General features: G+C 41.7%; 1 protein-coding gene and 1 long non-coding RNA gene across 4 annotated transcripts; both read right to left on the bottom strand.

The window, feature by feature from the left end:
• Window positions 1–895: 895 nt before the first annotated feature.
• Window positions 896–13240, bottom strand: AKTIP (AKT interacting protein). Of its 2 annotated transcripts, XM_027467017.3 has the most exons (10): window positions 13119–13240; window positions 9498–9611; window positions 8048–8253; window positions 6030–6094; window positions 5842–5942; window positions 4440–4528; window positions 4268–4366; window positions 3945–4052; window positions 3488–3548; window positions 896–1830 (listed from the first exon to the last, which is right to left on the bottom strand). In XM_027467017.3, exons 2-10 carry the CDS (start codon window positions 9537–9539, stop codon window positions 1720–1722), a joined length of 882 nt encoding a protein of 293 aa, XP_027322818.1. In that variant the 5' UTR covers window positions 9540–9611; window positions 13119–13240; the 3' UTR covers window positions 896–1719. The 2 variants fall into 2 exon arrangements, with proteins under 2 accessions (XP_027322818.1, XP_071899988.1); XM_072043887.1 differs by lacking the exon at window positions 13119–13240 and having other exon boundaries at window positions 896–1827.
• A 417-nt stretch (window positions 13241–13657) lies between these two features.
• LOC106016217 (uncharacterized) lies at window positions 13658–25472 on the bottom strand. 2 transcript variants are annotated; one of them, XR_011812239.1, is made up of 3 exons: window positions 25256–25472; window positions 14580–14981; window positions 13658–14350 (listed from the first exon to the last, which is right to left on the bottom strand). It is a non-coding gene; the product is annotated as an uncharacterized lncRNA (long non-coding RNA). The 2 variants fall into 2 exon arrangements; XR_005268805.2 differs by lacking the exon at window positions 25256–25472 and adding an exon at window positions 21011–21168.
• Window positions 25473–25676: the final 204 nt, after the last annotated feature.

The following is a 25676-nucleotide window of genomic DNA, read 5'->3' as shown; positions in this document are numbered from 1 at the left end:
GTACCAATGGAAGTACTAAATTTCAGAAAGAACCTAGGCCCTGTAACAGACCCTCTTTATGACTGAAAATTATGGAAATTGAAGGAAGAGCAGCCCCACAGAATGCACCTTTGGATATGCTTTGTTGCCTCAAGAGGCCTGCTGTTCTCCACATACCCCCTGCACTCTTCATCTGAACAGGAATTCCAGCACTCCTGGCATCACTCCAGGCAGCCCCAGGAAACCACTGCATCCCAAAGGCAGAAACTTGAAAAGGCAGAAAGCACCGTCATGCATTAAGGCTTCAGCATTACCTGGAGGAGAATAATTACTTAATTCATATAACACTATAGAAACCACGCAAGTCACCCTTACCAGCACATTAAGTCAATCATTTGGTATATTGTAACATATTACTTGTGAGTTCATTGTACCTTTCCTTAAAAACTAAGGATTTGTTCTCAAAAATTAGAAAGCCTGTTATAGGACAAGTGGGTGTAGCTTCTGTCAGACAAAAACAAAGAAAAACAAAAGCTCACATCATATTTATACATGAAGTCACCAGTAACTTGTTTGTTGCACTACTGCCATCAGTACAGGTATGAGGAGTTAAAGGAAAAGCACGCCAGCTGTAAGAGGCTGGCATCACAAGTACTGAAGCTATAGGAAAATCCTGTTAGACAAGAATAAGACATTTTGCTGGGTTATGATGCTAGGAAGACTTGTGGAAACAAAAAGACTCTGTCCTAAGCTTACACCAGCTTTAAAACGTTTTCCTAGACGTGGAACCAAACTGTTCAACCAGTCTCTGCAGAACGTAACAGGGTGCCTGCAAGTACTTGTGCAGCCAGGTGCTTCCACTCCAGTGCCAGTCTTTGCTAAGTGTCTAGAGTACAGATGAACAGAGGGACAAAAGCAAGATCATCATTTCTTTTTATTTTCTTAAGGTGTCACTATTAACACACATTAGTCGAGCTATCCTAGTTATCCCTTCAGTGTGGCCACCTAGTGAATCTAAAATCATCTAAGATTTTATTAGCTTAAGAGACCACCGTTAAAAGCTTGGATTTTAGTGTTTATGGAATAAAAGTCTACTAAGCCTGACATTCTGCTTTCACCCCGTCAGACTAACGTGTGCTTTAGTGACAACATCCATTTACAAATCAATAATACATCATACACTGAGTGTCATCCTCAGCTTTACCTCTGGAAAGTGCTAAATGGAGTCATTGAACCACCTATTTACAATTTCAAATCCTAACATATTTACAATAGAAACCGAAGTATTTAAAACCATTAAATATAGTGTTTAACTCTGCTATATTAGTTTACATGAACACAGCTTACCTCTGGCATCATATTTCCTGCTAATATTTCTGCCAGCAATTTAAGATTTAGAAAAAAAATTGCTATTCCTGGAGGGAAAAAATAAAAGCTTAAAAACCAACCCAAAACCTCCAGGCATTTCAGAGCCCTGAGGAATTACCCACCCTAGACAGTCTTCAGGTAGAAGTACTGCAGTGTTCAGAGATGCTTCCAAACTCCAGGCAAGCCTTTAAAACCTAATGCATATGTAAAACGTTGAGTCAGCAATCCATCAAGCAGGTTTACTGGAGTCACTGCTACCGTTCAGTTTTTGCTAATCCATAGTCAAGAAGGAAACTGCTGCTTTGCTGTTTCTCCCTCCATTACATTCCCTCCACCCGCAGAAAGTGTTGCGTGCACCACAGTCCAAAAGAGCTAGGTAGGCAGTGTCTTCTCTTCTTTGCTGAAAGGCTGAACTGAGCCAGGCTTGACCCATGAGAGGCCAGAAACATGCATGCTTTTGCAGTGCTGATCTTCTGGCTTCTTCTAGGTAGAAGAAAATTAAAGTCAGAATTATTTGGTACCCCAAACTCTCTTGTCCTCTCCCACCCATTTTAAGTTTGGCAAATACAAGCTGAAAAGTGGTATTGTTTGCTCTCCTCAACGAGGAACAGAACTAAGTCTATTGCTTTAATTTCTGTGGATGTGCATGGCTTCTGTAGAACTACCCTGACACCACAGGAGAGTTTTAATGTCTTAGTTCACATATTACTACCCCATTATACTGTAAAGATTAAGAGATACTCTTTGGATGGAGCATTTTGATTGGAGACCGTAGCCCAGCACCACTGCACTGCAATTTGCCAAATTTTTTGGTTCTACAGAAAGAAGAGTCAATCCAAATCAAAACATGTCAGCCATTAGCTCGACACTAACAGCTCCAGCGTGGCTCCTGAGGTACAGGAATTACAACAACAATAACCAAATGAGCCAGGATTGCAGCAGCAGGGAGAGAGAGAGAACTCAGGACTTGGGAACTTCCTTTTACAGGGAAAGCAAAGAAGATTCTCAGCTACAGTGATGTTTTGGAACAAGTCTCCTAAGCCATGGAAATCAGGCTAGTCTTGCTATCGACAAACTACTCCAACAACTGAAGTGCCATACGTGCACTACCTAACACATTCAGAGTGCACCTCCCTGCCAGCCCAACAAGGCCACGAGGCACCATTTCACAATCCTGAGGCACAGTGAATGGAATGACTTGTCACGCCACTCCAGGCAGACCCAGAACTGCTGTTTGCCAGCTCTTGTTCAGTGCAAAGAATGATTTGAAAAATAAAAATAATAAATTGATTGACAGGGACAGTATGTTTTCAGAGAATATTTTTAAAGCCTTAGGTTTTTCAGAATGCAGGCTTATTCCATTTGGCTTTATTTCCAAGAAAGACAAGAAAACCTCTTCTACCCTCTGGTCCTGTGTGCATTTATATGCTCAAAAGCCATTAGATAGTTACCATCACTACTTCAGCTCCAGCATAGATAAAGGGCCATTGTTTGAGTGTTACTGCCCCTTGGCATTACAAATATCAAAGGTATTGCTCAGGTGAAAGTTGTCACAAACTGTAACATTCTTGCCCTATCAGAGTGCTTTGTGATAGATGCAACTGTAAGCAGCCTTCGATTAGCAGACAGTGCCTTACTAGGAAACAGCAGCATCAGAAACGTTAGCAAGGTACTCTGCTTGTGCTGCTTGAAAGGGTTTCAATGAGAAGAAAGCCTTCAAGTTTTTATTAAATAATTAAACATCTTTCCACAACAGAGAAGAACAAAGGCGGGGACTGTCAGGTTATGCAGCACTACTGACCGTGACAAATGCAGGACAAGCTAAACAGGCAGTCAGCAAATCTCTCCTTTCTCCTTATTCCCTCCCCTTCCATCTCCAAACAAAAAATCTGCCAAATTTGCCAACAATTGTACTCAGCCCAACAAAGCTTTCTAGCTGGCTGAACAATTAATTGCTTAACACACTGAAGTTAGAACAGTGACATAACTGCTCAGTTAGGACTCCAATTCAGTTTCCTCACGACTGCAGATACAGAAAAGGTCTGCCTGGTACGTGCTCATCTCAAAGAGACACGGAACCTTCCTTGCCTTTTCAAGCAACAAGCCCTTTTTACAGTCAGAATCGGGACTTTGTGCGTACCTTCTGAGTCAACATCTTCTCTCTGGCTTCATCGTGTACAGCTGGATTCCAAGGAGAAAAACTATGGAGAAAGTACAGTTCTCTCTTACCTCACAGTTTTGGAAACTAAAGCACAAAGCAGCAGTACAGCAAAACACAGCAGTTTTCCTTGGTCTAGTTTGATGAATTTCAAGTCAGCTACAAATCTGAGTTATCAGTGTTAAAACATACATTTCTTGAGAACTTAACTCACAGTGGCATGGATCTTTTCAGCATTAAATACACTGTCTCACTATTTAAGATTTACTCAATATTACACAGAAGGAAACGAGCACAGGAATAATTAAGGTACTTACAAACATACAAAACAAAAGGACAGCCTACTTTAATCTGTTTGCAGGGAAAGGCTTCAATAAAAATTATACCAAAACTTGTTCTCAAAAAATTAGGATGTGGTGAATTTGCTCATAGTACTTACACGATTGCATAGGGATCCTCTATTTTGGGCTGATCAAATAAGTGACTGCTGCATAGTTTGACACTGTCCACCACTTTACTTTTGAACAGCTGAATATCTTTTTCATACCTACAACAGAGAAATAAGCGATGTCACTTAACTGCAAAGAAGCACAGGTTTGCTCCGGAAGCACGAACAGATTTGGCAAAAGCCTCAAATTAAGTTTCTAATGCAACCATCTCCAAAGGTAAAGACCATGAGTTGATTGTACAGATCTCGTTTCTACACTTCTGTGCAAAAAAATCTCTTAAGAGACTATGTCTATAAACACAGACGATACTTACAGCACTGCAGCCTCAGGGTTCAGAGGACTAGTTGTGTCAATCTTGTAGAAGACTCTGCGAGCATACATTAGTACTTGCCATATGTGATTATGATTTCGCCTAAAAAGAACAAAACATGGTGAAGAAGGGAAAGAGCCTCTTTCAAGCTACCCATCAAAATGTTACCACTAACCTCCATTTTGCAAACGCTCTTTTCACATCCAGTTCACCAGACATGGGATCTACTAGCGGATGGAAGACAGGCAGATCAAAAACCAAGCGCTGAGTTAGAAAAAAGAAGAATCCTAACGTTAAAACTATTGGGTGAAGGTTTTTTGGTGGTTGTTTGTTTGTTTTGGTCAGTCAGATGTTGCTTCCAAATACTAATCAACTAGTACTAGATAACAGGAAAACACCCTGAAGTGATTTAAAGCAACTGTGAAACTGTAACCCAACATACCCAGGCTACGTGCAGGGTCTTGTCCTCTTTCATGCTCATTACCAAATCAGGAAACTAATCCTGTGTGCCAACACAGGTAATATCAGATAAAATCAGATTAAAGCCAAAAACAACCCTCAGCTATTAGTAACTGAAAGCTTTTTAAATACTTGAGCTACATGCAATAGTTTTTTTTATCCTACACATTTTTAAGTAAACTGTGATGTCACCATGGTGTCTTTAGTTGTGCACAGTTAGTTTCCTCTCGCATTTGTGTGCTGCTCCAAAAGAAAAATATTCTAACAAGGTTTGAAAGCCCTATGCTAGTAAAAAACATTATGGATATATGAGAGGCATATGAGTTTCTTTAAAATCTTTTCAAGATACTGATTCCTACTAATTCCGTCCTTTTAAAGGTGATAGCTTTACACAAAACTTGACACCAAGCAGACAGCTTCCTGACATAGCAACTCCTTCTCAGCTACAGCAGTTCCATACACCCACCCCCGATCTTCCTGTTAAAGAAATCTGGCCAAGGGGGCCGGATGCTCCGCTCTGGAAAGAGTCCGATTGCCACATGTGTGTTTTTGTTTTGATGGGGATTTTTTTTTTTTTAAACAGGAATGTAATAACTTGTATTCTTTTCCCTAGAGAAGAAAAAGTGACAGCAGATTATCTATTCCCTTTCCCTCTATTTTACCAACTTTCAACTCAAGATCTTAGTCCTTTGTTTCAATGCATTTTAAAACAGACACAGGCAAGAAATCCTGCAGCACTGTAGCAAGCACAGCACAAGAGCCTGCATTTTATGTTCCATTATAGGCTACTCAGAATTTGTACACTAAGTGCTTCAACTTCAAGTTCCTTGCCAAGGAAGTAGCAGATCAAATGTTGTGGTAAAGAACTGGTTGCTTACTTGAATACTCTAATTAATCTAAGCTCATAGAATTCTCTCTACACCAGTCTCAGTAATCAGAGCAACAACTTCCTTCCACAGACATTAGGAAATATATACAAGATGGCTCACAAACATGCCCAGCCAACTGAACAGAACTAGTTCAATGAAATGAGAAGCTACCTGGCGCGTTAACTTTAACAGGAAGCCGGACTTAGAGCACCAGAAAACCCCAAGACACACACAACCACGTCCACTTACCGGGCAGTCTCCATCTGGGTAGTTATCAGGAATATAGACAGTAAATTTAAACACACCATCCTGGTAGAGCCCATGTCTTATGAATATTACTCCAAACCACACTGCAAGTGAGAAAGTTTTCTTGAGAAATTTGAAGAATTTAAAAACAAGCATGTATTGCAATTTTAAAAGTTAAAGTTTAAACTTACTTAATGCTGATCTGTAAGATGGCTGCACGTAGACACCTGGCAGTTTCTGCTTAACAACCAAGGTACTGCAATTAGAATCAGTATTTAGAATAGCTCCACAACTGCATTAAACCTACAGCAAGCTGACAACAGTAAAGCCAGAACGTACGGCCAGTAGTTTAACAGGAGACTTCTTCCACGAACTTATACTCAATTCCCAAGGGCTGATTGCTCAGAGGAGGCGGCAGGTAACTAGCCAAACCATATACTTTCACTCTGCTTTTCCTAGCTCTCCACTTAAAAAGCTATTAAGAGGCAATATTATTTCTCCTGAGAAATATTTTCTCTCTGTAAGCAGAGAAATGGAAATAACTTATTTCCCCGGAAGATGCATTTAATGCTTCTCAGCACTGTGTGATTTCCACTTTTCTACTGAATTCCCAGTTTCAAAGTAAAGAGTAAAAAAAGGATTGCTACTAAATTTCTTTGAACAGAGGCTTGCATTCAATTCCAGTTAATTCTGAAAGTGTACCAAACCTTTAATTTTAAACAAATTTTCAGTTTTAGATAAGACTATGTGGCAGGTCAACCAGGAATCCTACTGGCAAGAGACCAAACAAAGTAACAGAGAACAGAAAAGACAGGCTGGGTATATTAGAGATCTACATCAAGTGATTACAGCATCTCATTAGTAGGGACCAATGCATTTTTGTAAACTTGCACTTATTTGTTAATTCATTTATTGTGAAGATGATCGAATTATCTTCAGTTACTTCAGTCATCAATGACCCTTGAATTAAGGAAAGATTTTCTCCCTCTTCCTTTATTCTTTAGGAAGCTCCATTTGATAAACATCAGCACTGCAGAGAAAAATCGTGCTACTTTTTCTATTCTTCCAATTAATGAACACAAAAACTTCCTTCTAAATCTAATCAGCTACAGTTGTAAGGTATGCAGATTCTACTGAATACCATAAATGATCATCTGAAATACTCACTTCATACGTTTTCCAGTTAGTTGCCATACTGGCCTATTAAATTAAACTCAGCACACTTGCACTAGTAAACAATGATCTTAAAGAAAAACACTAACACATCTCTCTGCTAACTATTTCCATGCTGTATGTGAAATTGTTAAACAAGAAGAATACAAAGTATTCCTGCATGCTGCAGAAGAAAGACATTTTTCTTGAATTAAGAAGTCAGAATCAGTTGCCTGAACACCACATTTTACATTTAGAGAGTTCTCACTTTCAACTTAATGGTTAAATGCAAGATCTGAAGCTCAGTATTGCATCAGGACTCCAGGGATTTCATTCCAAAAGGCACTGCATACTTGAGAATCCAATATGTCTACTACCGACAAAGTCTCTCCAGCTTTATGGCATAAAACAGTTTAAGTAACCCCATATAACTGTTAAGTTTTGCAGACATACAGCTTTGTGTGTGTGCTCCCACAGCACTCTGCACATCACTAGACTGGATCAAATAAAACTGATCAAACTGATCCAACAACAACTCTTTAAATTGCAGTGACTCCTCCCTCTCAAGTACCATTAAAGACAGGAAGACACACAGCCTTCCTAATATCCACTTAATAAGCACTTTCAAGTGTTCCACATCCTAATTCCATTATACAGCGCCCTACCTTCATAACCACCTTCCTACTAAACATCTGCTGGCTTCTGTATTATTGATTGTTTAACAAATGAGGTATTTCTGACCAAAACGCTTTGAGGGTAAGTGGTCAGGTAGACCAGCTTTGGTAGACCCAAAATGTTTTTACTTGAAGACTGAGAAATACTAAAATTCAGAAAATCACATCTAAACACAGCCCTTACAATTTCATCCCTTCTTCTCCCCTGCCACCTCAAGAGGTGGAGGTTGCTGCTCCAGAAGAATTTGGTGTAGCACAGGGTTTTACTGCATTCTTTAGGGGCTGTGGCAGACACCACACAAGCACTAGACCCCTACAAGTTATTTTTTCACTGAAGCATACACCCAGTAACCTATAACAGAAAAAAAATAGTGAAAACCCACAATTCTGCTAGGAGGGAATATTCCAAATAAAAAGGCCCGTAAGAAGCATGTGTTCCATTTGTCGACTGGGATGACGCGGCAGGGGAGGCAGGCTTGGTTATTGGCACAGCGTTCTTTGGGATAGAAGGTAACTGTTTCTTCGTAGAGGTTCGTGGAGGACTGGTTCTCAGCTCTCCAGTCAAAGTTTTCTCTTCAGCTTCGGGTCTCTGTTAGATTAAAACAGAACCAGGGCATGAGAGGTTGGAATTCAAAGTATTTAACATAGGAACATATTTTAACACAGGCTTAAACCCACCCTTAGTAATTACAAGTTTGATGAGATTTGTCTTGGGTTTTGGTGTTCTGTTGTTTTGTTTTGTTTTAAGTGATCTTGGGTTTTTGTTTTTAGATAAATTTTTATTCAATCAAACCTAGCCTGTAAGTGCAAAAGCAATCAAGGCTAGGTTGGAAATCTGCAGATTAGGACACGGAGGTTTGTACTTATTTAGGCGCTAGAAGCAGGTAATATATACCATCAGCTTAAAGTCAGGCTATTTCCAGCACATCAAGGTAAGTCACTTCCACTGACGCGCATCCTCACATTCATAGACTTCAAAGTCTACGACTTTGAAGAGTCTCTGAGAAGTACCGTAGTAAAGCTGAGAAGAAATCAGAGCTTTCTATGGAAAACTTAGCACAGGTGGGAAGTGAAATACATGAAGACAAACATCCCACTTGGCACTGATTGTGCAGCCTGCTCCCGATGTGGGAGAATCACTGGCTGACAGTGACATCGAGCCCAGGTTAAGTAATTTTGCTCTAACAACCTTTTTATGCCTATGTTGTTTCACATATGTACATACATACACACACAGACTGTTCTACTTAGTGGGTCACTGCTACACTGCTAGAGATCACTATTAGGTACAGACCTCAAAATCATTCCGCAGGCTGCCAGGACACACCTGCAGGTTACAGACCGGTGACTAAGCTGTGCTGGTCACAGGCACGATTTAGGGGATAGCGTTTCGAAATGCTTGAGACTTGGGCCAGTAGCAATACCTATGCCTTGAGCACCATCAACCAAGTTATAGAATTTTCTCTAGTAATGAAAACCTGAGAAGCAAATAACCTTCAAAGTGCTGTGCTTTTAGACAGAGTCTCACGTAGCAAGTAACAGCATTAGAGATGCAGTTTTGCCAGTGCTCACTGCACATGCAATACCTGGCTAAAGTCTACTTAAGACAGTAAAAAATGTCATAAGCAGCAAGTCCTTCAACTATTTGCACATGTTTGTCTTTCCTACTTGAAAATGCTTCAGATAAGACAAGTCATTGCAGCGAGTTCTGGAGAACGCTCCGTTCACAGGCACATTCCAGTTCCTGCAAGTCACAGCCAGCTGACCCTTTTATTGAAGGTGATCCCAGCCCTCAGGATTTAACACCTTAGAGCACCCACTCATTATATCTACCTTGCGCACAGAACTTGTAGACATGCTCCAGAAAGGGTTCATAACGTGTATTCCAAATAAAGGACTGCAATTTTTCTGTGTCTTCCGTTTCGTCAGGCTTCTCTGGTTTACACCCTAAAAATACACAGAATGAGTGTGCATCCTTACAGATAAACAGGACTCAATATATAAATAGGATTCAGATCTAATTTTGCACCCAGCTTTATGTTGCTGTAAAAGAAGAGAGCTTCTTGGAGTTAAGACCAACAGTAGCTAAAATCACCAGAGCTCTATTATTTATTAGATTCCAGGACAGTACTATAGCTGCCTACACAATATTTTTGCACTTGAACGCCTCCCTTCTTTCTGCTAAAACAACATTCTGAGAAAGACTGCAGCATATTCTTTGTCTTGCCAACTGCCAAAGACCATCTATTGGCTCAGCACAGTCAATACAGATCCTCTACACACACAAATGCTGAAAGGTATCACTTCAGCGTTCACACCCAGCATCGGACAGCTCTACAACAGCTCACTCTCGCAGCATGGCCAAGGGCTGTCCCTCGCACACACTGCACACTCTGCAGATTTCGGAGGCACTCCAGCCTGAAAAATTACTGCCATTCCCAGGGCACGAGATGATCCTCCCATGGAGCCTGCATTACGTATGTGTCATTCTGCTTTCATCTGCATTGGTGCCCTGCCAGGAACAGACAAAGCCACAGAACACAGAAGATTTTCTGTAGCTATTTAATGGGCTCATTATGAGCGCTAAGCTTAATGCTCATTAGATCAGCAGTTCAATTACAAGGACTTCAGCAGTATTTGGAGTTTCGGTGTTTCGTCTGTTCAAGCCATTCGCACAGCTCCCCTTTGGGTATAAACTCCAGAAGTCTTTTTTTTCCCCCCCTCTTAAAAAAACGTCTTGTTATTGTTTGTGCAAGAGCTCTCTCGCCTACACCACCTCATCTGGCACTGCCTGTTTCCTCTACTCCTCTTTTTTTTTTTTTTTTTTTTTTTACTCCTTTTACTCCTATCCTCCTGGTTTCCAATATTCCACCTCCCACCCCACCCTTTCTCACTACATTAAGTTTTGAGACAGTACATTTTGCTTGATTTCTTTAATATGGAATCATAAAAACACTGACCAAGACAATTCAGAGGATGAGAGGGACAAAGACAGGACAGCACAAGTTATACTGAGGTCAACACCAAGTGTTTTCTACAGCACACAAGTCACCACCACCTGTTCACACGTTGCTTTGAATAGTTTATAGAGAAAATGATAACGTTAAGATCCAGACTCTTCCTAAGACAATCAAAGCTAACCTTGTTAAAAGAAAAAAAAAGAATTAAGCCAGGCTACTTGTCAGAAAAAAAAAATCCTAGCTGTGCAAATGTTTAAAAGAAACTCCGATATCAAATGCAGTTATCTAACTACAGCCATCTAGATACTGAGCAGCCCAGCAGTAAAAAATTGCAAGCACCATTCAGGAAAGCGATAAAAATTAATTCAGTCTCCCAGCCCCAAAGCATCTGAGGCAAACATTCCAGGACACAATTCCTCCAGATATTTTTCCTCTTCAGCAGCCAGAGAGCCGCATCGCTCCGAGCCAGCAAAAACAGAGGTGCAGAGCAGGGGCGTGCTCTGGGACAGCGGTGGGACAGCAGATGTTGTTTTCACCTTTCCCCATCCCCTGTCTGGAAGGCAGAGCCCTGCCAGAGGGCCATGCCACAGGCCCTTCCTCTTACCCAAAACCCAGCCAGACTACAAGAGCGAGATGCTCGGCTACCAAAAGACAAGACGTTTCCTTGGGGACCTTCAGCGTGACCCGAGGGCGGAGGAACTGACGCACAGAGGGCCCGGCTCTGACACGAGCAAACTGCTGGGAGCTGAGGTGCAGGTCGGAAAACAATTAGCTGGAACCTGGAGTGATTACATTATGGGTTTGGGGGAATTTTTTTTTTTCTTTGAGGACTAACACAAACTGCCCTATTCCAGAACAAGAGCTGAGACACAGGAGCCAAAAAGGACACGGAACAAGGTATGTACATAAAGACCAGCCCAACCTACTACCAGCAAGACAGGAACTGATCTGGAAGCGTGATAACTGCTGGATGCAGTTCCGTCACTGACTCCACCTTGCAGAAAGCAGCCATACGTGCTCAGTACGCTCTCAGCTCTGCTGAAACGCTTTGCATTACAGAGATGCCTATTTACAAGCTATTAAGAACCAGTTTCATCTCCAAATAAAGCGTTACTTTAGCCCTAGTTAGAATACAGAATAACTTCCAAAGAGGATCCCGCACAGAGCTCCTTCAGCCAGCTGCAGCCCACTAATAAGCGATACACAGCATTTCCCTTAACACGTTGCACTGCCCTCAGCCTCGCCTGTTAGGATCCTATGGATGATGGCGAACTGGTGGCCTTGGAGTGCCAGTCTGCCATGCAGTCACTGAAAAAGCCATTCAAGGTGTTTCAAAGTTGGTTTCTTTTGAATCATGCTCACTCTTTCTAGCTACGCTATACAGGAGCTGAGCACGGTACCAGCACAAGAAACATGGCCTGTAACTACTTATGCTCTCTAGGTCCTGCACCTAAAAATGTACTACCCTAGATTAATCACAAGTCATTGCAAATAAAAATTAAAATAATGTACTATTGGTGTGTTTCAGTTGGCCTGGTGATCCTACTTCCCAGCACGAAGGCTTACAGCTGCCATGGGAGTGAAATCCCAGCATCATCCAGGGGTGGTTCCAGGCAGTGCAGTCACTCAGCGTCACCCTGCCTACTGAGCCTTCCATGGGGGTACCTGCCGCTACGGCACTCTGTGGGGCTGCACCTACCGACAGCAGCAGGCTCCCAGCAGAGCCCAATGCACTGGCTTTGCTCATTTTACGCGGAAGGAATGAACACCTTCAGAACGATCACCCAGGCTCCTCTCATCACCCACAGAGGCTGAGCAGTGCACTGCCCAGCATTGCCTTTACAGATTTCTGCTGCTTCAGGAGCCGAGCGCCACAGCTGCACTGCTGAGCTGCCCTCCTCACACGGGCCTTGTGTCAGCCTGCACCTTTTCCTCTAGTGCTTTCCTTCTGCTACAACAATTAAAAACACGAATAATGTGAAGAGCTGCCACTCCAAATGCTGCTCCTTGGCAAGGCTTCCTGGCTTTTACAGCGCACTCGCACAGTGGAAGCCCTCCTGTGGCTGCCCAGGCCACCTGCCGCCCGCAGCACACCCCGCAGCGGCACCCCCAGCACCACACGGGGTGGCCGCGCTGAGGGCCGGCTGCAGCTGGGCTTTGTGCACGTCCCCTTGGCTGCCCCGGGCAGCTGCGAGGGACCCCGGTGCCTGTGGGGCCGCGTTCCCTGCCCGGCACCGGCGGGGCCGTTGGGGCTCGGAGCCGTTGGGGATCAAACCCCCCCCCCCCCCCCAACCGCCACCCCACTGCCAGCGGCTCCCTGTGAGGAGCGCCCGGCCCCAGCGGCGGGGCCCGCCCCGAGCCCCCCACCCCCCCTGCCCACAGCGCCGAGGCCGCGGGGAGCCCCACCCCGCTCGCCGCCCTCCCCTCCCGTGGCAAAAATGGGGTTAGAAAGGGGGAAATTGGTTAAAAGCCGCGCGCCCCGCCGGGCCCTCACCGCGCTCCGGCCGCGCCGCTCCCCGCCGCCCGCCGCCCAGGCCCCGCTGCCGCCGCCCCCCTTTAAGCCCGCCCCTCGGCCTCGCGCAGCCGGGCCCGGCCTCGCGCTCGGCCAATCGCAGCCCCCCCCGTGCCGTGGCGTCACCGAGGGGCGGGGAGAAGAGGGGGGAAGCGGCCAATGGGAGCCGCCGGGCGCTGCGTGAGGTAATGAGGGCGGCTTCGCTCCCCTCAGCGGGTGGGGCGGAGGGTGCTGCGGGGAACGCCCTTCGGAAGGGGATTGGTCCGGGAGGGTGTCCGTCTAGGGCGAGCGGGCCAATGGGAGGGGGGTGACGCACCTGTCAGGCCGCAGGAAGAGAGCGGCGGGGCGGGGGCTGGGAAACGCGAGCCTCTCCCATTGGGCGGCGGGGCGGAGCGGGGAGAGATGCGATTGGCGGGCTGGGGCGGCGGGGGCGGCCCTGCCTGAGGGGCTGTGCAGGCCCCAAAATGGCGGCCGGGGGCGGGAGGGGAGCGGGGCCGGCCCCTCACAGGCACCTGAAGAAAGTGATCCCCTGCTGCGCTTCTGAAACACTCACCCAAACACATTTTCTGGAGCTTGACGCCTCCAGCAAACTATGTGAATACATAACAGAGGCACGGCTATGGCACTAACACCAGAACAGCGCTAAATAACAGTGCGCGGGGTATCAAATACCTCAAATAAACTTAAGCAGACTGAATTGGTCCTGCGAGATGAGCTAAAATAAACGAGCCTCAAAATTTACACTGGGGACAGGATTCCCTTCTTTTCCACTATTCCAGGATTCCACTATTTTCATACTACATGTATGTTGGTATTTTAACTGACTAGCCTAAAGTGCTATTCGTATCTTTCTTACCTTAGAAAAAAAAGTTTCTTTTTCTAGGGATTAGTGCCTGTTGAAAATAAGTTTAATAAAAGTCCTATTCCTTTTTACTTTATATCCAAAGTTAGGAAAAAATCATCTCAGAAAACAGTTTGTTTTTTTTTTTTTCCATTTCCATATCTCATTATCTGTTGAAGAAAACATATAAACATTTGTTAGGTCCAAAGTGCACAATCTTGAGGGTTTGTTGGATCAGCTTGAAATAGCATTACAGGTTCATTACTGTGTAAGCACGCCAAGAATGTCTTGGAAAATGACAAATATAAGAGATGGACTCATTTGAAATTCATCAGCTTCAATTTTAAATCTTTCAGGAGACTGAAGAGAGAAGCTGTAAAATACAGAGAACCAAATTATTATACATTCATATTTAAATCCATTTTTTTCTAGGCATACTTGCATACCTGTTTCACCCAGAAGGCTAAATGCAGGAAGGAATTTAATTTAAAACAATGTCTTCAGGCTAGCATAGGAAAAAGGTGTTTTTTCCACATACATAGAATCATACCCCAAAAGCACACATCCTCATAACCCCAAACCTAAAATTGCCAAGCACCTACCTGTAGCTCTGCTGCTGAAGGGGGGCCACGATGGCTGCATCCTGTCAGGCATATTCACCATTATGTTTAATTGTCCAGCGTGCAAAGACCCTGATAGTTCTGACCGGGCCAGAATTTCCCCTTGTGGTGGCTGCAGTTTTTAGAAATAAACTGAATGGAAGAGACACGAAGGAAGTTCCATGTATTTAATTAGCTGGAGGGAGTGCGTAGCACCACTAGGTGGTGTTCTGCAGCTGCTGTAGTCGCGTAAGGTGATCCATAGACAGCTGAAGGATGAAAATACTTCAGACTGGAAGCATGAATATGCTGTATGACAAGAAGTGATCAGGGCTTTTGCTGCCAGCTGCAGATAAATATGCATGCTCCTCTCCCACTGCCATTCCCAGGAGTTCTATGGGGACACTGACAAAAGAATTTTGAAAAAATACCATATATAGTTACACGAAACATCACCTTACTTGATAACTATCAGTATTAACATCACTTATTTCCCCCTCCAAAACAAAAGGTGAAATAACGTATTTTCTTTTTTTCAAAGCTAACAAGCAGAATTATAGTCACTGTTAAAAACTCAAAGCATTGAACGTCTTTTCAAATGTAATTAATTCCTTTGTGATTTAGATACTACAAGAAACACTATCATCACTTTATGGAACAATATAATTACAAATGAAAACAGTCAAGGAGTTAGGAGAAACTATCAGGCTCCTAAAATATGATGGTAAACATACAAGAATACTTTAAAACAGGTATTTTCATTTTAAAGGCATTTACAAAGAAGTCAGTGGGTAAGAGCTTATTTCACAATGCACGGTGGTGGTTTTCTATGGGGAGGAACACATCATGCCACAGTTCTCTCATCATTCTGAAGGGCAATAGCACAAACAAGATCTAGGTAAACTGGAACCGATATGTGCAGGTAAGGCTAGAGCTATTGAACGGCTCAGCCCTTCGTGCTAGGTAATGACAGGTACCTCACAGAACCACGGAATGGTCTGGATTGGAAGGGATCTGTAAGGATCTCCTAGTTTCAACTCCCTTGCCATGGGCCAGGACACCTTCCACTAGACCAGCTTGCAGAAAGTTATTTGGTTTGTGAATGCCTTCCCAAAACTTATTACCCAGAATGGTAGTTCCCATACAGGGCTTCATAGCTTGACAGAAAATGCTGTCCAGACCCATAATTCTCGTAACATGCCCTGGGTTTGGGGTCTCTTGAGCTGCTTTGGCATACTGCTCCATGCAGATTTCAAAGCATTTCTCTCAGTTCCACTTAGATTTATTTTAGTGCAACACAAGCCTGGTAACATAGTACAACAAAGGAAACATCAAATTAGTAAAGACTAATTAGAAGTAAAGGCTCTTAGGGACAAGATTGGAAACAAGTCAAATACAACCTGCTCCTAGCTTACACTTCATGTGGTATTTCTCTGGTCAATTCAGCTCTTCTGCCTCTAAGGTGGGTCAGTGCTGGGATCCAGTGTTCAGAAGCATCAGAAACCCCACAGCATCATCTAATGATACAGTGCCCATTCATGCCTTGCCTCTTCACTAACCTTATTCCTGGCACATGTCATCAAAACCATCCTTCTTATTTTCATATCTTTTCATAAGGTTGAGATAAAGACTGTCTAACAGGACAGAAAAGGAAGGGGAAATAACAAGGATTATTCTCATCCTAAATCCAAAAGGCAGCACCATACCAGCCACTAGGAAGAAAATCAACTCCATCCCAGCTGAAACCAGAACAACAGTATATTTATTTTCCTTGGGGAAGAGATAAGAAGAAACAACCCAGACTGCAACATCAAAATCTGTTATGTAGTTCTTGGGGTCTCTGCTCTGTCAGCAACACCGTAAAACTTCAACTACAAACTCACTTCTTTAACAGAGGATCAGAAATATTAAATATATTTATTCCCTATAGGAAGCCTTTCATCTTGCTAGATTCACTTCATATAAAAGTACATATGTATATAATATCCCAGCACTTTTAGATTTGCATGGCTGCTGATATATTCAGCTACGTGAGAGCTTGGCTGTTCCTGAACAGCAGAAGCTAACAATGACCAACTGAGGATCACACCGCAGCCTTCAAACTATGCCTTCTTCAGTATGTCTCATCATGGACATTCATACCTAAATTTGTCTACTGATAAATTGAAATTCCTCATTTTAGATTTTTCCAACCATTTTTGATGGTTTTGAATAAGGTGTTAATTAGACTTACAGCTGTAATTACTATTTCCTTACCGATAAGGGTTTCGTTTGTTTTAAATACCTTCCTTTCATGGATTATTTTGATTCATAATCATGTAAAACATACTTCCAAGCAAATATGCATGTAAACTCACTCTCAGGAATAACTAAGGATTACAGAGTAATCAGATTAAAGAATCTTTTTGAAAAATCAGTTTTGCAGAGAATAGTCATTAGAGCGCATCTGTATGAGACAACCGTGGCAAATCAGTGAACACAGCCCACGTAAACAACCTTTGATCAGCAGTTCCACAATATCATTATGAACTCCAGTTTCTGCTTTAACGATACGATATGATGAGTGAAAAGCAGACCAAAACCAATTCATAACTGTGATTTTCCAGCTGAAAATTAATTTGTTGACTGAAAAATACCTACATAATTTCAGAGATGATAAGACATAATAAAGTAGGACCATTTTTTTCTCCACTCACACCTGGAGCCAGATTTTTACACAAAAGTCACTTCTCTCCTTTCATCTTCTTATTACTTTCCTAGTAAAGTGACATATTAAGCAGGTATGTAAGTGGTTGGTTATTTAAAAAAGCTGCATATTAAAGAATTTAGTGTATAGCTGATCAAAGAAGTGAATATAAAGAGTAAAGGCTGTGAGGTGAATATGCAAAGGAAGCTATCACATTCAATGAGAAACAGCTATGAACAGTTACCCAAGATTGTGTCTGTGTAGCCCAACTAATCCAAGTCTAAATCGAGATGGTTTGTGGCTCTTTTGTCCAGAGCACATCATTAAAAATCGGCAAGCTCTAATATTTAGCCAAATAATTGGAACAGGCTCCCCAGGGCAGTGGTCATGGTGCCGAGCTTTCTGGAGTTCAAGAAGCGTATGGAAAACGCACTCAGATGTAGGGTCTGATTTTTGGGTGGTCCTGTGTGGAGCCAGGAGTTGGATTCCATGAAACTTGTGGGTCCCTTCCAGCTCAGGATATTCTATGATAACGCTGAACGTCCACTACATGAAGAAAGAGCATCTATCACAACAGACCAATTCAACCTCACAGCTCAAATCTGAGAATTTGAAAGTTTACACCCATCTTTCCCTTCAGCTAGAAAAACATTTCAGCCATACAAAACAGTACTGGGCTCCTTGCTTCAAAAGGAGTAAGAAAAGGCAGGATATGAACATGACACCTAGAAAACCTTCATGCAGAAAGAGACACGCTTAATTAAATACAATGCCATTTAGCAGCACTGTCATCGGTAGGGCTCACCTCACCTTTTCATGAGCCAGTCTTGGTCACTAACAGCCCTGTCATGCAGACTGCTACAGGAGGTTGGGCACCTCAGTATTCAAAAGATTCAAAAGACTCAGTAAATAAAAGATTTGTAAGAAAGATTGCTTCTCTCCTCTCCAGATAAAAGCAACATCCGGCACTATCTGCTCAGAGCTCGTAGCTCAGGGCACAGACGCTATGCTTGTATATGGAAACGACTGAATGAAAACTCAGAAACGCCCCTCTCACTCCTCATTTGTTTGTTGCTGTTTGTCTTTAACTATCTGTATTCATATTTATGGCTTAAAGTAAGCAGAAATACCACAGACAGTATATACAGACAACATTTACTGCATTTAGCACTTTCTAAAGCTAGACTAGGAATTGGTCTGAACATTTACATGAAAGGAAATCAAAGACTAACAGCCTCACAACCAAGGTACAGAAACTTCAGTCTGCTTGCCCAGTTCTGACTCGTCACAACTAACTGTGACTAGTCACAAATTTATGTTTAAAGGACATTACAGACCAATTAAAAGTATTGAAAAACTTCCTATTAAGTTCAATACAACTTCAGTTTAGATGCTTCATCTCTGAATAAGAACTTAAGTTGCCCAGGAAATCCTCAACGGAACATCTCCATCCGCATCTGTTTCATTGGCTTTATTTTTTTATCTGAACTTTTGTATTTTTTTCTATGCCATCTGCAACCCTTTTTTTGTAGATTAGTTGAAGTTTCTACCTCCCATTCGGTTATTTCTATTTCCCAAAGGTACAGTGATTCTCAATTAATTCAGTCCTATCTTCTATCTCTTTGACAGTTACCAGAAGCACAAAATGTTGGGAAATCTAATTTTTCTTCTCTTTTAAGTGAACAAGTTGTGCCTCTGCAGTTTTGAAACATAGTTTGGCTGTTTGTGATTTCTCTTTATTATAAATTTCATTCTAAAAAAATGTAAGTGTGAATTGAGATTAGATTTAAACTGAGCATGCATGTCCAAACATCATGAGAATTCCTCTATCAAATAAAACTTTCATCTTAATTATCCTTAATAATTTCCACTTTGCTAATATAAGGTCCCTTAATACCTTTGGAAAATGAAGATTATGAAAAAGAGACTATATGAAGATAATTATGTCTCATTTTGCAGAATTTTAAACACCTTCTTCCAGATAGTAAATCTAATGTTAATTAATAGTGGGGTATAATATTAGATCTGTCTCTCTTATGAAAATCCCTGATAGAATGTTCCCTGATGAAGCGGTGTCTGTGTTATTTTATATATTAGTTCCAATTTATAGCAAGGCATACTGCTGAAAAATGTTAAGTAGCCAAGCGTTCAACAGCCAAGCAAAGAGCTACCATCACAATTGAATTAATTTTCATTATTTCATTTCAAACTGTGTAATTACAAATAAACTTTCTCTTTCAAGGCCTTTAAAAGTCCTGCCCACTAAAGTTTTGAACACAGACAGGTGCTCTGGGTATTTGGGCTAGAAAGATTCTCCCCATTTGCTATAAATTTAGGAGCACATCTGTCTGTATGTGTTTGCATGTAGGTGTTTGAACAAGTCTTTGTCTACAAAAGCAGCCAACCAACCTACCAACCAAAACAGAGCAATACCCTAGCTAGGTCATCATGGCAGCTGCACACAAATCTGAGCACTGTATTTTGAGATAAACTGATATTATTTTCATTTTCTATATGTTTACATGTTCTATATGTATGTTTGAAAAGCCTATCAACTTCTAAAAACGATTTGTCTGGAACTAAGATACCTCTACAAAAAAAAAATAAATATAGGCAACAGTTGCTTTTAAAGGCTGTTGCTACTTCCCATCATAAATTGTATAATCATGCTCTTAAAAAGGAACGTGAAATTAGAACTGACTATAGTACTGCCTTAGTATTTTAGTCTGATCTATTTGCAAGGGTTTTTTTTTTTTGCTTTAAAACAGTTATATCTCAATCTTTAAACCAAAATGTAAAACGTTTGGCAATGATTTTATTTATGAGTATCAGTAAACTGGTATTAAACATATATTAGCATTAAAAATATTTTTTTTTTTTTGGTTCCTGTTTTTATCTTTAACACAACTTCAAAGGGCTTTGTGAGTCAGAAAAAAAAAAAAGGATGTTGAACTGGCATCTGGTTTAAAATCTGTGCTGAATATTTTGTTAGAAATTATTAGGCAATATGAGATTTTAATGCTAGTCTATTTATTAATGACTTTTTCTATTTGTATATATATACAAAACAGAAATATATAGTATATGTCGTATCTGTATGTAATTCTGCCTGTAAAATATGCCAGAATTACAGTTTGTCAAGCTGTGTCTTTTCTGGTGCTCATGACTGGGCACAAGTTTCTGTCACTACAGAATGATTTTTTTCTTAGAAGCATATAATGCACAAACACTTTTACAAGATTTGTTTTGTCCCCCCTAGCTTATCAACCAGGAAACTATATAGGAACACAATAATAATATCTAGACAATATAAAAAAGGAGAAAGTGAGCCAACACTAAAACAATAGTAACACAACAGCTGCACTTCTGTGTGAGCAAACCATTGCTCACACAATAGTTAATAATTCTTCCAAGTGCTCATTGCATCTCCTAGAGCCAAATCAGCCACCATGACAAAATAAGCACATTTAGAATTGAAATCATCTTAATATCAGAGATTAGAAAGGATCAAAACCACCATAAAGATAGGAAAATGAAACCCTCCATCCTTCCTCTCTTAGTGGTACTTGTGATTAATCTGAAGTAAAAATACTTTTTTTTCCAAGCATACTTAGGGGGTTGGCATTCAAATTTTCTGTGATCATCCTCTCTGGAAATCTGGTTTAAAACTTAGTGTTTACTAGATGAAAATATTTCAGTCTGCTCCTGTTGACTAAAATAGCATAGAATCAGTCAGGCCTAAAATTACCTAAATAGATCCATATTTTGTGAACAACAAACAAACAACAAGCAAGCCAAACAAAACTCTTTCCCACTGGTAATGCAGATTAAGATTACAGTCATACAGCACTTCTGCATCCTTGGATTACAGAATCACAGAAAGGATCAGGTGGGAAGGGAGCTCTTGAGATTGTCTACTCCACCACCCTGCTGAGAAAAGGATCAGCTGAAGCAGATTGCTCAGGACCGCATCCAGCTGGGTTTTGATTATCTCCAAGGATGGAGTCTCCACAGCCTTTCGGGCAACCTGCTCCAGTGCCTGATCACCCTTGTGTAGTAAACAGCTTTTTGGCTTAGAACAAAAAGCTGAAAGCAAAGGTAAGTTATGAAAAAGGACAGGAGGAGAAACAGCATTCTACAGAAAAATTGCCATGTAAACTGTAGCAGCCATGCAGAGAAGTGAAAAGATGTTTAGAAGTCTCAGATTTGAGAGAGAGAGGATTAATTTCCTTTTCCAACTCGCTATCTCCATCTAAAACTACCTGAAGGAAATTGATATGCCCTTACCAATCTCCTTTGATGAACATTTTGTTATTCAGGAAGGACAATGCGAGTTAGAACAAATCTATACAGCGTCACAGGGCAAGGAAGTGATGTACTTCATTTGCAAGAGAGAAGCAGCAATATGTTACCTGATATAGTGATTTAACAAAGTTTGATTGTAAATAAGACAGTGACTTCAGATTTGGTGGCAAGGTACGTGCAGTTATTTACAAGATAGAGGGTTAAATATTTACAGGATAGAGGGTTAAATTCAGTCATTCAGGAGATCCTCCCACTGAGCCACGAGTTTGGGAATGTAACCCCTTGCATTCTAAACTCCTTGAACACCCTATGTCCCACTCTACTCTGCGCTGGTGCGGCCTCACCTCGAGTACTGTGTGCAGTTCTGGGCACCACAGTATAAAAAGGACATGAAACTGTTGGAGAGTGTCCAGAGGAGGGCTACGAAGATGGTGAAAGGCCTGTAGGGGAAGACGTACGAGGAACGGCTGAGGGCACTGGGCCTGTTCAGCCTGGAGAAGAGGAGGCTGAGGGGAGACCTCATCGCAGTCTACAACTTCCTCGTAAGGGGGTGTCGAGAGGCAGGAGACCTTTTCTCCATTAACACCAGCGACAGGACCCGCGGGAACGGGGTTAAGCTGAGACAGGGGAAGTTTAGGCTTGACATCAGGAGGAAGTTCTTCACAGAGAGAGTGGTTGCACACTGGAACAGGCTCCCCAGGGAAGTGGTCACTGCACCGAGCCTGACTGAATTTAAGCAGAGATTGGACTGTGCGCTTAGTCACATGGTCTGAACTTTTGGGTAGACCTGTGCGGTGTCAAGAGTTGGACTTGATGATCCTTAAGGGTCCCTTCCAACTCAGCATATTCTATGATTCTATGATTCTATGATTCTATGACCTCATTGTGTGTTAGCCATCTCTCCTGAAAGCACACTGAGCCCGTTGCAGCCACCAGGACCACACACATCTATCACAATTGCCACTGGTGGTTATCACTTGACCAGGGTTTTGGGTGAAAGGCCAGGTTGTGGGGTGAGGGGAGCACACCATCACACACTGCTCTGGGTAACGTAGAATAGGAGTATCCAAGATTATTCCTGAAGCAGTAACAGCCTGGCCAAATAACACTGTGGCATCTCGCTGGAGCGTGCTTCTGACACCTGTGCTCATGTCTGGGTATCTCTTCCACCCTGCCACGCATAGATCAGTTGATGTCTTTTGCACAGGGTCAGATTTAGAATGCTTTATGCCATAACAACAGACTCCAGGGGAGCGCTGCTAACAGACCTAATGCAGTTTTCCCTAGGAAATTAAAGTTACAAGCCACAGCGTACTTAGATAATATAATTTTTGATTCATTCCACGGTAGTAAATAATGACTGAGACACCTAGTCAAAGGGTGATCCCAGCTGCTTCCTAGGTATGGTCATTCAAACAAAACACAAGCTAAATACCAAATGCTATACCAAAGAAAAAATGGAAACACAGTCCTACCTTGTATCTCCAAACACAAAATTAAAAAAAAAAGCTCAGAATCAGCTGCCCATTACAACTGCTATGCCTCCATGCCCCCCAAAGTAAGTATTAATGCTATACCAAACACCGCCCAGGTATCTGATGTCATTACTTGTATTAAAAAAAAAAAGACAGGCAAAGAGCCATGTATGCATAAAAAGCTGGTGAAATTCCTCATCAATTTTGAAGAAAAAAAAACAAACAAACAAAAAAAAAAAACAAACAAACAAAAAAAAACTTGGAGAGAACTCAGTTACCAGGGAAAATAATAGAGAGAAAATGCTGGCAGATAAACATCTTTTTAGTCTAGTGCCGAAAGCCGTAACAAGAACCAATTTCAAAGAGATATTAAGTAAATATTTTAATAGTGAGAGTGATTAACCACTTAATCTAACTACCAGAAGGAGTTGGTTTTACATCCCTTCTTAGATGTAGATTTATTAGAGTATCTTAGAGGAGATTTATTTTGTTTAGCTACTGGGTTCACTTTAACATCAACTGGATGAAGTGGAACAGCCTACCACAAAGTCTGGAGGTGACTTAATGGTCCTTTTGTGGACTTCTCCGAATTCATGGGCTCCTCTGTTTTAATGTGGGCTTTCTGAGTTTGAGCAGCGAAAGAAACACAGCGAAAGAAAGAAATTCCCATGTTAGTATTGCTACAAATCACCATCTCTTTGTGTATCTGAGAACTGTTAGATCAAATTTATACAAAGAGAAAAGATGTCCTCAGGTTCAAGTGCCTTAAAATATCAGCACTTCCTCTGACACACCGACAGGGCTCCACGCAGGACTGAATTAAAAGAGGCAAGCTGAACACTGATGTGTTCTCTTATAGGCAGTTTTAGCTTGGTTTTTCACTTTCTTTAAAACAAACCATCAGGTACTTGGTGTTTGAAATACATTCCAAGCTACAAGTACTTCAGGCTCCTCATGATTAGACCACTGAGATGGAATCACCCCCAAAATGTGGGCTCATTACTATCATCGCATGGCAGGTACTGCTATATTAACTGTGCAGTGAAGGAGCTAAGGCTTACGTTACACACACAGATCCCTCATTTTTACTCCCACCATCCATCACAGCAGAATCTATAGGAAAATGGAGTACAAATCATTCAGGAATTTACAACAGTAAGTTGAGCTAGTTCTGTGCTATGTCATTTCTAGAAGCGGATGCCTTTGTTTTGCACCCTAAGGGCTGCTCATATGCATAAATAGCCGCCTTTTTTCTGCTTCTGAATCACAGTGTCCAGCCAATACAAAAAAGATTATGAAGTATGAAAACTGCACAGATTTCCACCACAGAACAATAACAAGATCTATACTTTGATTTCCTGGGAAATAAAAATTGTAGCTATACTTCCTGTCAGCCCATTCCTTTGAACATGTTCTCTTCATAATTTGGGTTTTGAATCTAGTTTAAATGGCAGTTAAAAATTGTATGTGGCAGTACACAATGAAATTTAGCTTGACAGCTTGGACATCAAAACTAAAAATAAATGACTTCACATCCAAATAATAAGTAATAACAATGTTAGCCTGCATAAGAATAGCAGGACTGGATTCAAATACAATATTAATTTTAGGGATATGAGTGACTAGGGAGAGACAGAGGCAAAGAAACAAATCCTTCATATAGCAATAGTCTCTTCTTATCCCCCAGGCAACTGGCTGCCTTTCACCTCAGCGGCAGAGCAATTATGTGGCATAATGACTGCAGTGCAAATAAGCAGAGAGATTTTATTAAACCAAATGAGCAAATCATCTGCGTATTATTGCGATTTGATTGACAGTGACAAGTGTCGAGCAGACACGGATGTGAATATGATAAAGAAGCTTGCAGGAAAGCTCTTGATAATGTTACTCTTGATAAAGTTGCTCGGCAAACCTCTCTAAGTAAATAAAGGAGAAAGAATATGATGCATATTAATTCACATAGTTTGCAACCTGCCACAGGACTAGAGGAAAAGTTGCAATAGGTTCAGCACATGGCATTTCATATGAATTCTAAAATTGCATTTATGAGTCTCATAGACTTTACAATAATATATTAATATTAAAAGTAAAGGTCATTCCACATAACAGTTAAGCTGCCTGAGCTTCAACCTTTATATCAATAACAGGCTTGGGCTGGGGGCAAGAGGAGGGAGAAAACAAGCGGGAATGATCTGAATAATGTAAAATGTTACCTTGAAAGATTGCTGCCTTTTACTGGGATGTCCATTTACACACTTGTACTTTCAGTGGACAATTACATTTCTGACAGGCCTGCTGTCAGAATGATTAAATCGATACCTTTCATGCAGAGGTATTTGGGCATGTGATGAATTGACACGGACCTTCAGGCCTCTACAGAAGCTGCTCTTACATTAATGGCTCCCTGATGACATCATAGGTGCCCGGATTCCAAAGTTTCACATCGTTGCAGTCGGCACAGAACTCAGGATAATTACTTTTGGCACATGGAGTGGATTAACCAAGGTGGCTGGGAAGCTTTGACAGCACACCCATGGAAAAAAAGCAGCAGGAATAAAATCACCTGTGCTCCAATGGTATTAAGATCATGAATAAATGTGGGCTTACAAGTTTAAATTGTTTGACCGGGTAAGA

This window comes from Anas platyrhynchos, chromosome 12, assembly GCF_047663525.1.
Source record: "Anas platyrhynchos isolate ZD024472 breed Pekin duck chromosome 12, IASCAAS_PekinDuck_T2T, whole genome shotgun sequence".
Lineage (NCBI taxonomy): Eukaryota > Metazoa > Chordata > Aves > Anseriformes > Anatidae > Anas > Anas platyrhynchos.
Note: the sequence above shows the minus strand (reverse complement) of the source record. Positions and strands in the feature narration are given on the sequence as shown.

Coding starts and splice junctions, on each gene's coding strand:
- AKTIP (XM_027467017.3), bottom strand. CDS start 9,539: ATGAACCCTTTCTGGAGCATGTCTACAAGTTCTGTGCGCAAG. Junction 8,254..9,497: donor CTACAAGTTCTGTGCGCAAG/GTAGATATAATG, acceptor TTAATCTAACAG/AGACCCGAAGCTGAAGAGAA. Junction 4,367..4,439: donor AGAGCGTTTGCAAAATGGAG/GTTAGTGGTAAC, acceptor TGTTCTTTTTAG/GCGAAATCATAATCACATAT.